Raw genomic sequence first — 12,414 nt, forward strand, 5'->3', positions numbered from 1 at the left:
AGGTCATACATTTCATATACTGCTGAGGGGAGGGCCTAAAAATGTGTACCCTGAGACATATATATAAATTTGTTCACTATAGGATATGTTATTAACATGGGAAAATTGGGGGAAACTTTATGTTAAAAGCAGGGCATTGGGGTGCCTACATTGTGATAGAAACAGAGAATGAATCATGTCCATGGCATGAGATGAAGCCAGGGCAAATGCTGCCTACAAAGCGAGGCCATTTCCTACAGATCAAGGGCAAGTAAACAATGGAGTGGGGATGCAAAGCCCAAATGCAAAGATAGTGAATGGCAATAGAAACACCTCCAGCAAAAAAAAAAAAAAAAGAAACACAGCCAGCTAAAGGCAGAGTCAGCAGCATCATGTAGCAAACACTAAAACCACTCACAGAAAAAGCTCTTATTATCTAAAAATGAAGTGCATGTATGTAAATCTAACCCAGTAAAACAAAAGCTTCTTGACAACTTTATATTGATTGGAAAGAGAACAATAGTTTCTGTACAAATAATTCCACAACTCTGGAACCTGAATATTATTTAAACTTACAGTTCTGTAAGTCTCTGCTTCTTGCTGAAGGTCCCGAAGTTTATTTTCACTCTCCATGAGGATTGCTTTCTTCTGCAACTCTAACTCTTCCAGGGCCAAAGATTCTTGCTGTTCTTTTTCTTGGGTGATCTTCAAATATTCTGATTGACTTTTTTCCTGTGCCAAAAAAAAAAATACCACCTTAGACCCACATAAATCTTCAGCATTCTCAAAGTACTTCCACAGGAATCAGGTCTTTCATTTGATCTGCACACCAGCTCTATGAGGTAGGCAGTATCATCATTTCTCTCTTCTCAGGCTCTAGTGTGCAGAAACAAAGCACTGTGGCTTTTCCAGTGTGATCTAGCCAATATTTGCCACAATTACTACTGATAAGAAAAATTTTGTTCTAGTAACCCCACTACATCTGCTATTTTTCCACTACTTAAAATGTTTTGCAAAACACGCTTAATGTGAAGGCTCCCAAAATTGTCACTGCTACTTCTCTCCACTCCAGAGTTTGATTATTTCAACTCTAAGCCAAGAAACTAGACTTTAAGTTTATATAATTTGTGAGAAATATCTCGTTAGGGAACCCTACATAGAAAGACAAATAATGGAGGGGGCTACAGGGACCATGGGGCTTCTGACCATTCTGAAGAAGATGAAACAGAAAGAGCGGGAGCTGCGACTGCTCACGCTCGGCCTAGACAATGCTGGCAAAACAACCATCCTCAAGAAGTTCAACGGGGAAGACACTGACACCATCTCCCCGATGCTAGGCTTCAACATTAAGACCCTGGAACATCGAGGATTCAAGGTGAACATCTGGGATGTGGGAGGCCAGAAGTCCTTGTGGTCCTACTGGCGGAACTACTTTGAGAGCACCAATGGCCTCATCTGGGTGGTGGACAGCGCCAACCGCCAGCACATGCAGGACTGCCAGTGGGAGCTCCAGAGCTTGTTGGTGGAGGAGCGCCTGGCTGGAGCAACCCTCCTCATCTTTGCCAACAAACAAGACCTGCCTGGAGCACTGTCCTCTAATGCCATCCGTGAGGCCCTGGAGCTGGACTCCATCCACAGCCACCATTGGTATATCCAGGGCTGTAGTGCCATCACTGGGGAGAACCTCCTGCCTGGCATTGACTGGCTCCTGGATGACATTTCCAGCCGCATCTTCACGGCCGACTGAACCACTCCAGATGCCCCCCACCCCACCTTGCAGTCCAGCTCCCTACCCCCACCCTCATCAAGCACCATCCATGGGGGTACAGGAGTCAGCCAGCCTGACAAACACCCCCCACCCCACTCTGTAACCTGCTGCTGCTGCTGCTAGTGCTGCCCACTGCTGCTCTGTGGCCAGCTGGTTCCCGTGGCTGGAGGGCTGCTGCCCTGGCTGTCACCCTGGCTCCTGACCCAGTCCACCTGCAGCTGCCATGCCAAGAGGAGAGGGCTGGGCCTGGGGGGGGTGGGGGGGGTGGAGCTGCCTCTGCTGCTACCAAGGCTGTGGGCCTCATCCTTTGCTCAGCTGTGAGAATAAATCCTTTCTTGCCCTCAAAAAAAAAGACAAATAATGTGACTATATGGATTAGATCAAGGAACTATCTATAAAGTATATTCATATTTTTTATCTATAAAAGCCTATATAACTCTTTACAGATGACCTGGGCTCTTTTACCCTCAATCCCAGAAAGCTGCTTCTTCAATTGTCCTGATCATGTATCAACATCCATATGAGAAGTATTTACTGTCATGAAAAGAGAAGCTCTAGAGAGCACTTTCAACATTTAGTGGCTTTGGACTCCAATTAAGGATACTTATCCATACTTACTGCATTGAGTTCATATTGCCAGCTACAATATTTTCAATTCACTACACACTCTGGTGAAGCATATTGCTTTAAGGAAAGGCACTCTGCCATATGATAAGCAGACTGATTAGAAAATATTAATTTCTTTTTTTTTAAAGATTTTATTTATTTATTCATGAGATACACACAGAGAGAAAGAGAGAGAGAGAAATAGAAAGAGAGAGAGAGGCAGAGACACAAGCAGAGGGAGAAGCAGGCTCCATGCAGGGAGCCCGATGTGGGTCTTGATCCTGGGTCTCCAGCATCAGGCCCTGGGCTGAAGGCAGTGCTAAACCGCTGAGCCACCCGGGCTGCCCAAAAATACTAATTTCTAATCAATTTTAAAACATCACCGTAGACATACTATATTATCTAATGTAAACTACATTTTAAATACATCTTTCTGTGCCCATAAAAATAAAAGAGGACCTTTTAATAGTCTGTTGAACTTTGACCATCAACACAAAGCTAACTTTTTTGAGGAGCTAGGTAGAAAGGGGGGCACAAAGTGGCAAGTGCACATGTGTGGGTGTCTCATGTGTATCTGTATCCTGCTCTCTCTACTCAGAATATATTTGAGTATATCAGTTCTAGAACACAGTTTTAACAAAGCCAATGTTCAAGTCTCACTGTCCCCAAAGGCCAATTACTCCAGCGTGAAAACACACAGATCTTTATGACGAGAATTTTTTGGAACAATTCCCTGCTTCACTTATATCCTGCTTTGTTCCTTAATCTTTATGCCCTTATGCCATCCTATTATAGTTTTAAGCATTCTTATAAACTACATTAAATCCTTTCTAGGCTGGAGTGCCTGGCTGGCTCAGTCAATAGAGCATGTGACTCCTGATCTTGAGGGTCCCATTAGTTTGAGCCCCATGCTGGGGATAGAGTACACTTGAAAAAAAATAAAATAAATTAATAGGGAGACTTGGGTGGCTCAGTAGGTTAAGTGTCCGACTCAATTTCAGCTCAGGTAATGATCTCAGGGTCGTAAGACTAAGCCCTGCATCAGGCACCAAGCTCAGCATGAAGTCTGCTTGAGATTCTCTCCCTCTCCCTCTGTCCCCACCCCACTCGGTGCTTGCTCTCTCTCTTTCTCTCTCTCTCTAAAATAAATAAATAACAAAAAAGATTAAAATTACACATACTATTTCTCATCGTTTTGCACTCAAAGTTTGTCAAAATTATACACACTATCTTACAGATAATAATTTAATATAAAAAACAATCAAACTACATTTTTAGCACTACTACTTCTGTGGTAACCTATATGAAAGGTTTTCACAATTTGAAAAAAATAACTTTCTTGTTTTAAACTTTCAAATTATACTATGCCCCAAAATCTCACCTTTGCTTTTCTGGATATTATTTTGGTTCATCCAGTCAGTTGTTTATTTTACTTTATTTTTTAAAATATCTTATATATCTTATATATATATCTTATATATCTTATATATATATATCTTATATAATTTCATAATAATGAAATTATTCTACTTAAAATGAAAACTAGTTGGTCATTTTCATTATTTCTTCTTCTTTAAAATGCATTTCAGAAAACACTTTCTGAGCCCTGAACTCTGGTATAGTCAGTCTAGTGAGTTTCTAGACATTCTTCCTGAATTATGCAGTCACTGGTTCATGGCTTTAATTAGCTTATCTTCCTCTTTACTTCTCCATAATCATAGCCTCTGCCAAGGTAAGAGGGATGACATACAAATAAACCGGTTAATGAAAGCCTGTTATTTTCACACAACACCAAGTTAACAAGCTCTGAAAGCCCTCTTTCCTGCATACATCCTATCCTCTCTGCACACTCAAAGTCCAAGGCTGCTAGTAGTCTGACCTCAAGCTGAAAGGTAGGAGTAAGGAGATAACAACTTTATATAAAGCTGCAAATTTACCTATAACAAAAACAAAACAGGTACTTACAAGAGCTATTTTCATTTGCTCCTGAAATTGCCTTTCTTGGGCCTGAAACTTCTTAGTCAATTCCTGCTCTTTGCTGGCCAGCTCCTCTTCATGAAGCTTCTGTAGTTTAGCAATTTGTTCTGAGGATTTCTGAAAAGTCAGCCAAATAGTTAAAGTGAAACACTTTAAAATATGTATAATAATAATAAAATATGTAACTCTACAATTAAATAATACTTTATTATGATTTGATCATCAGCCAACTGTGTAAGAGGAAAAATCAAAACATATTTCCCACATAAATCAAAAGTCACCAAAGTCTCAATAGTTAAAAGAAAAGCCAATCAAGCATTGCTAATTTATTTTTTTATGTTTTTATTTTTTAGAGAGAGATTAAGTGAGTATGTGCATGAATGGTGTGAGGGAGGGGTGGAGGGACAGGGGGAGAATCTTAAGCAGGCTCCATGCCCAATGCAAAGTTTGAGCTCATGACCCTGAGATCATGACCTGAGCCGAAATCAAAAGTGACACTTAACCAACTGAGCCACCCAGGTAACTGAAGTATTGCTCATTTAAGACAAGGATTGCAGCTGCTGCTGCAGTAGTAAGTCTTAAAAGGTTGGTGCATTTCCACATCTTGCAGGGATATTCCACACCAATCACAACAGGGAAGTATGGGATGGGGAATAAAGATGTTCTCAGGGGTGTCTGGGTGGCTCAGTCAGTTAAGTGGCCGCCTTGGGCTCAGGTTATGATCCTGGCGTCTTGGGATAGAGCCCCACATCAGGCTATCTGCTTGGCAGGGAGCCTGCTTCCCCCTCTTCCTCTGCTGGCTACCCCCCCCCCCACCCGCTTGTGTTTTTCTGCTCTCTCACTCTGTCAAATAAATAAACAAGACCTTTGAAAAAAACATTTCTCAAAGAGGGAACTCCATTATGGTCACACTGCCCTGGCTGAAACAATCTAATTACATCTAGCTTTCCATGCACATACTATTTATTAAAAAGTATTGGCCTTGTTCTTTCTTGGATAGGAAGACTTAATCTTATAAAAATGTCAAATCTCCCTAAATAAATCTATAAATTTAATACAACTGAATAAACTGCCAATAGAATGGGGGTGGAAGGGTTCACTGAACAAAATAAACATGCATGAATAACCAGTACTCTTCTGAAAACTAAGAGTAATAGGGAGAGGCTACCAAATAATAGAACATATTATAAACAGAGTAACTGTAACAGTGTAATACTGGCACATGGTCAGGCAAAGCACTGGAACAGCACAGAGAATTCAAAAAAGAGATCCATATATAGCTCAATAATTTAGTATAAAATAAAGATACTGTGTCATATCAGAAGAGAAAACATGGATTATTAAATAAATAATTTGAAGACTACTTTGTAGTCATCTGGAAAAAAATTAAAGTTGGATCCCTACCTCATTCCTAACACCAAATAAATTCTAGTTGGATGAAAGATTTAATAATAAAAAATGAAAGCATACAAGGGCCATAAGAAACAGAGAATTTTAAAATGATCTCAGTGAGACTGAATTTTTAAATCAGAACAAAAATCCAGATAGCATTTAAGGAAAAGAAAAAAATCTCTGCATGCCCTCTTCCAAAATAAACTGATCCCAAAGCAAAAACAAATAATAAACAAAGTCAACTGAAAATAGACAGAGACACCTGGGTGGCTCAGTTGGTTAAGTGTCAGACTCTTATTTTCAGCTCAAATCATGATCTCAAGGTCATGAGATCACCTCGGGCTCTATGCTGGGTGTGGATCCTGCTTAAGATTCTCTCCCTCTCCCTCTGCCCCTGCCTACTTGTGCATGAGCTCTCTTTTTCTCAAAAAAAAAAAAAAAAAAAAAAAGGGAGAGAGAGAGATTATTTGGATAAGTGAACTATATATCCAAAGAACTAATTCCTACTATAAATGTAAAACTTCTACAAATCAATAAGACCAACAGTCCAATAGGAAAATGAGTTAAAGATCTGACAAAGCAACTCAAAGAGAAAAACTGCCAATTCCTTCTAAACATGGAAAAATATGTTTATCATATTGGTAAAAAGATAAGCACATTAAAACTACAATGTTGGGGCACCTGGGTGGCTCAGTCAGTTAAGTGTCTGTCTCTTGATTTCAGCTCAGGTCTTGATCTCAGGGTCATGGAATCAAGCCCCCATCAGGCTCCACGCTCAGCGTGGAGTCTGCTGGTCCCTCTTTCTCTGCTCCTCCCCTGCTTGCTCGCTTGCTCTCAAATAAATACATAAATCTTTAAAACAAACAAACAAACAAACAAACAAAAAGAACTACAAATGTCATTTTTTTTAACTGGTAAGTTTGAAAAGATTAAAAAAAATTAGGTAACACCATCTTTGTGAAGTAACACACTGCTTGTGAGAGTATAAAATGTCCTCCATAGAGCTTATAGCAACTATACAATCATTAAAAATAGACATAATTTTGCCTAATATTCCACTTCTAGGAATCTATCCTAAAAAAAATATACAGGTGAGCAAATATGATAAGTATATTCACCATCTGCAATAGCTAAAAAATGAAAACCCTAAATATCCATCAGTAGTAGATTGATTAAATTATGAAACACTCATATAGTGAAATCCTGAACAATCTTTAAAACAGATGTGGCATAAGAGGAAAAAAAAAAAACAAAAACAAATGCAGCATCATTACCAATTGTCAATGATAAGGAATATATTAAGTGGAAAAGCAAGATACAGAGCAGTATATATAACATGCTATCTTTTGTGCTAAAAAATTTTAAGAGAGGATTATACAACATAAAAGAGAAATTATTTGCAGAGACTATCTCTGGGAAGTACATCCAAAAAGATAAAAATTATTTTCTCTATCAAAGTGATTTTTTTCCCTATATCCTGAACTCATGAAATGGTCAAGGCCTAAAATGTAAATTAACTCTTCTTTACAATCAAAAATTGTAGGAAAAGCATACAACTTATGTTTCCATATTGCTGTAGCCTGTTGTAATCTAAAATTATTCTTACATTTGTCACATCAACAACCTCCTGTTTCATCTGACTTAATTCCCGTTGAAGACTGGTGCGTTCCTCCTCTCTTGTTTTTTCAATAGCTTTTATTTGTTCATCCATCTCTACCTTCATTTTTCTCCGCGATTCTTCTGTTTTTTGGGCTGTACTCAAGGCTTTTTCAAGTTCCTCAAAAGCTATAATGAAAACAAGAGGAAACAAGTATCTCAAGAAATATTATCATTCAGCTAACGTGTTTTACATTTGATTTATGGGAACTAATAAGAGCAGCAGTAGCAAGACAGGTTAAAATTGTCATTTTTGTTTTAAGCCAAGAGATATTTCTGAGCCATTCAACAAAGCCACAAAATGTCCAGTTACTGAAACCAATCTGTCACTGAATTCTGGATCCAGATCTTAAGACTGCCTGTATGAACTTAAACTCAGGAATTTGGGAAAAAATTAAATTACTAATGGCTCCCCACTCCTTCTACCAACAAATGTCTTTATGGATTGCAAATTCCAAGAAATGAAGACTTCTGTGTTATAGAATTTCAATTGCTTTTTTGTTTGCTATAGACATTTCACCTATTATTATCAATAATTAGGTAATAGCATTACATTCTCACTAGAACATTTTTAAGAATAGAAAAATTATTCTTTGACTAATTCTATTTTTAAAAACCTCTTAATCATACAATAAATAAAAGAACAGAGTTTTCTGGGGTTTGTTTTACCATTCACTAGTTGAATCACATATTAAACAATGTATTCTGAAATGAAATCTACTATTTGCGTAAGTTTCAAACTAGAGCTGTTGAGTAGAAAGAAATCTTTATCTGATTCAACAATATATAGAAAGGCATAACCAGCAAGGAGTTCTTGTGTGATATAAGAATTCAGGCCCTACAAAAATAATCATCTAGGGTACAGTAGTATGATTTTTAAGAAGACCAAATAGCTCACCCAGCTTCCAACAAAATCATACAGGATGGGTACAACAGCTGGAACTCAGCACCAAAAACTGCATATGTGTATATGTATCTATGTGTATAAGCATCTCTGTGTGTGCATGTGTACATTGTACATACTCTCTCTCTACTGGTATAGCAATATGCTGTCAAAATCCTACTGGTTTTATTATCCTACATTATTTTCTTTAGACCTCACAGAAGATACCAGACTTCCCTTTACCTAGAGATAGACCATAAATACAACATAAATTTTCAAGATGGGTTTTTAATCCTATCAAGAAACATATGTCCAGAGGAGAGATAGTTCATTCATGAATATGTACTATTTTTTGCCCTCAGTGGTATAAGAAATGTACAACTTCAACCTATGGCATCTCAAAAAGAAGACTTTTTACCAACCACAACTTGGCTTAATAAATGGTGGTTTGGGGATCCCTGGGTGGCGCAGCGGTTTGGCGCCTGCCTTTGGCCCAGGGCGCGATCCTGGAGACCCGGGATCGAATCCCACGTCGGGCTCTCGGTGCATGGAGCCTGCTTCTCCCTCTGCCTATGTCTCTGCCTCTCTCTCTCTCTGTGACTATCATAAATAAATAAAAATGTTAAAAAAAAAATTAGCCATTCATCTAAAAATAAATAAATAAATAAATAAATAAATAAATAAATAAATAAATAAATAAATGGTGGTTTGGGCAGGAATTTTATAACTGAAGACAAATACCTGTTCTATAGCATTTTCTTAATGATAAGTTGCATCAGTACAGAAAAAGACGAAAGGCTGAATTCTGATAACAAATAGGAAACACAACTTACTCTGCTCAACATTAAAAAAAAAAACTTCTTTATCAGCCATGTATCCTTGATATAAAAAAAAATATCTGTCCAATCTACTCATTTTATATGTTCAAAAGATAAAACTGATGCTCAAATAGGTCTAAATTACAAAAGGAATATTTATCAGCTGAAATCATTTTTAAAGATTCCTAATCTAACTTCACTAATATTTGCCTGCAAAACCAAGATTCTCAGACGTATGTTGGAAAATAAAATATTTAAAGAAAAGATTTTTTTGTTTTTGTTTTATTCAGATACTTTTACTATACATTTTAGTATCAAGCATAAAGAAATATCTCTTGCTACTAATTTCTTAAAAATTGGTTTCCTAATTTCTTAGAAATAAGTCACGTTATCAATTATGAGAGAGAAATTCCATAATAAAGTGCTTACTGCTCAGTTTGTGTTGAAAGTTTAAATCTGGGAAATAGAAAAATGGGAAGAGGAATAACAATATTGTTTAATGGTTGGATGTCACCATTATCTTTTCATTACTGTTACTATAGTAACATATATTCAAGTATGTCAAATTGTATCTTAGGACTTCTAAGCACTTTACAGAAATCTCTGTTACAAATTCCTATTCAGAAATAATTTTCCAATAACTAAGTTTTCTAACCACACTCAGTAAATTTTAGAATATTCTCCTATATTATACCCTAATTTTATTGTTTAGTCCACTGACGACATTTTCCTAAGTCACCTGATTATCCATCATACAATGATTAAAGTAGGATACATCTGGTTCCACAGTTCTTTTTATCTAAATTTAATCGTCTCTCCCACATTCTGCTATCATGTCAGAGAACCATATAATTTTATACCTAGAAAGAAATCTTTGAAATCTTGTAATTCAATGTTCTCATTCAAGTGCAAGAAGTGAGGCATCCAACTTGATGATAAACCAACCTGAATATATTAACTTGATGTCAGAACTTTAAAATTATATTTAAGAAACACTCTTTACCTTGTGTCATTTTTTAAAATTCTAAGAATGCTGACAATGATCCAGTTTAGTTGGGCAATAATGTATCTAAACCAGAATTTCTGAAGCAATTAATTACTAATGGCTTCTAACTCTCATCAAAATATAGCATGTTATACCTCTGAAAGACACAGAAAAATGCAATGGCTTTCCACCTCCACCCTGCTTCAAGGAAATATTAAGTATCCAAAAGGAGGGTGGCATTAAAACACATTACATATACTGACATACAGAAAACATACTTCAAACTCATGCTGGATTCTACACTGTAGAACAAAAGAAGCCACTTCCTCTAGGAACTCTGCCTTCAACAATGGGTCCCATTTCAATGCTAAAGGAGAATATACTGAGAGTTTACTTACTATCCAGAAATGTCTCACCCTCTGATTTTACAACCATCAGAGATACAGAAAAGTTGTGTCCATACCTTATAATGTTCTAAAGATGAATTTCCCACTCTTTCCAAAATGAAACTATTCTAGGATTTTAATGTGAGTACTAAAGAAGTATGTTGTGCATGTCCACGTAATTTATCTTCCAATTACCAACAAAGGATAAGTGAGTGGGGAGAAAGAAAGCGTGCATCAGCCACAGCTGACAAATCCTCTGCCAACATGCAAGAGAGCGCAGGAAAACCACAGTCACAGCACACAACGGGAAGGCTAAGCACAAACTGCTGCCAAATGTTGCAAGAACACATTGTGTTCTTCCAAAGCAAAATTCAATGTATCTCAGGCACTTTTATTTAAAAAATAAAAACTCTGAAAACATTTCTAGGCAAAAATTTAACAAACTTTAAGAATGGTCCTCTGTCAAAAGTAAAATGCAGGGAAGACCTTTTTTTTTTTTTTCTAGCTCCTTGCTTTCTACTTCAGGTAAGGTTCACTCACATCCATGGGGATTATAAATATGGATAAATGCTCACTAGAAAAAAAAATGCTCACTAGAAGAATTAAATGGGAAAGGTTGGCAATCTATAGCTCAATAATCCAACCATGCATTCATTAAATATTTATTGGATGTTTACCATCTGCCAAGCATAAGGGAGGCACAGGGTGACATGAAAACTATTTGTCACAGAAAGGCAGCTTAAGTAATTAAAGGCAATGGGGAGTAAACCTTAGGTAAAACTAGAAAAAAATGTGTCATTTGCTTTGCCTCTTCACTATCTTTGCCTCTCCTCATCCTCAACATCCTTACCAACTAGCAATAACAAATGCCAGAATTCTGAGATCCAGGGAGCACTACTGTTTTGTTTTACTATCCCAGAGGACACTTTATTATAAAGATAATAAGACCCATTTTTACTCCCTCTGCAGGGAATAAACATAGATACAGAAGTGCAGAAGGGTTGCCAACCTGCAGATTAACTGGTGATCCTCAGAAGCTGATTAATAACATCAAGAATGAATAAGTAAGCCAGTGCCTGTGTCTTTATTACAGCAAAAAAACTAAAATGCATGTTATTAAACTTAAAAAAAAAAAAGCAAAAAACACAAGTAATACTACAAAATGAATGAAATGCAAATTAACAGAAAAAGCAACAAAATGAATTTTGTCTATTAGAATTCTCACCCATCATTAAGGCTCTTTTATGAATAAAAGCAAAAGTCTAGAACAGCAGTTTTCAAAGTGTGGTCCAAAGATCCTAGGGTCCTATATGGTCCCTGTTTTGCAAATACATATCTGCATATCTGTGTAAAGGCAGATTTTCCTCATATATTTCAACGAAAATAACATATCACAACAGACTGAATACAGAAATAGGTATGAAAATCCACTATCTTCTATTATGCCAAACAAAGCAAAAATGTAAAACAAGGCCACACTTTACACCAAATTTTATTTTGAAAAATATAGGTAATTTTTATAAAAGTATTTAGATTAATATGCAGCAGGTTTATAATTGTTATTTTTAATTGAACCAAAAAATTTTTTATTTCTTAATTTCTAATACAGTAAATATCACTAATTATAACCCACATAAATGAAAGCTCTTTGGATTCCTCAGTAAGTTTTAACAGTTGTAAAGAGGTCCCTGAGATGAAAAAGTTTGAAAACCACTTGTCTAGAGTTTACAAAAATGAAGATAATACTACTACCCAGTGGCACAAACTAGATAGTGCAATACTTATATACAAATTGGAGCTTGGGCAGCCCAGGTGGCTCAGTGGTTTAGTGCCGCCTTCAGCCCGGGGCATGATTCTGGAGACCCAGGATCGAGTCCCACGTCAGGCTTCCTGCATGGATCCTGCTTCTCCCTCTTCCTGTGTCTCAGCCCCTCTCTCTCTCTCTCTCTCTCTCTCTCTCTGTT

The 12,414-nt window shown here is 37.0% G+C and overlaps 1 protein-coding gene and 1 pseudogene across 6 annotated transcripts in view; one reads left to right on the top strand and one right to left on the bottom strand.

The window, feature by feature from the left end:
* Positions 1-12,414, bottom strand: part of GOLGA4 (golgin A4) — a 126,916-nt gene that overhangs the window by 44,897 nt on the left and 69,605 nt on the right. For all 6 annotated transcript variants that reach the window (XM_077865829.1, XM_077865827.1, XM_077865826.1 and 3 more), the window contains 3 exons: positions 7,329-7,507; positions 4,319-4,447; positions 556-711 (listed from right to left, as the gene is read on the bottom strand). In XM_077865829.1, the coding sequence (XP_077721955.1) occupies positions 556-711; positions 4,319-4,447; positions 7,329-7,507 (464 nt within the window). The remainder of the gene's footprint in view (positions 1-555; positions 712-4,318; positions 4,448-7,328; positions 7,508-12,414) is intronic.
* LOC144294146 (ADP-ribosylation factor-like protein 2 pseudogene) lies at positions 1,159-2,102 on the top strand (annotated as a pseudogene).

This window comes from Canis aureus, chromosome 22 (assembly GCF_053574225.1).
Source record: "Canis aureus isolate CA01 chromosome 22, VMU_Caureus_v.1.0, whole genome shotgun sequence".
Classification (NCBI taxonomy): domain Eukaryota; kingdom Metazoa; phylum Chordata; class Mammalia; order Carnivora; family Canidae; genus Canis; species Canis aureus.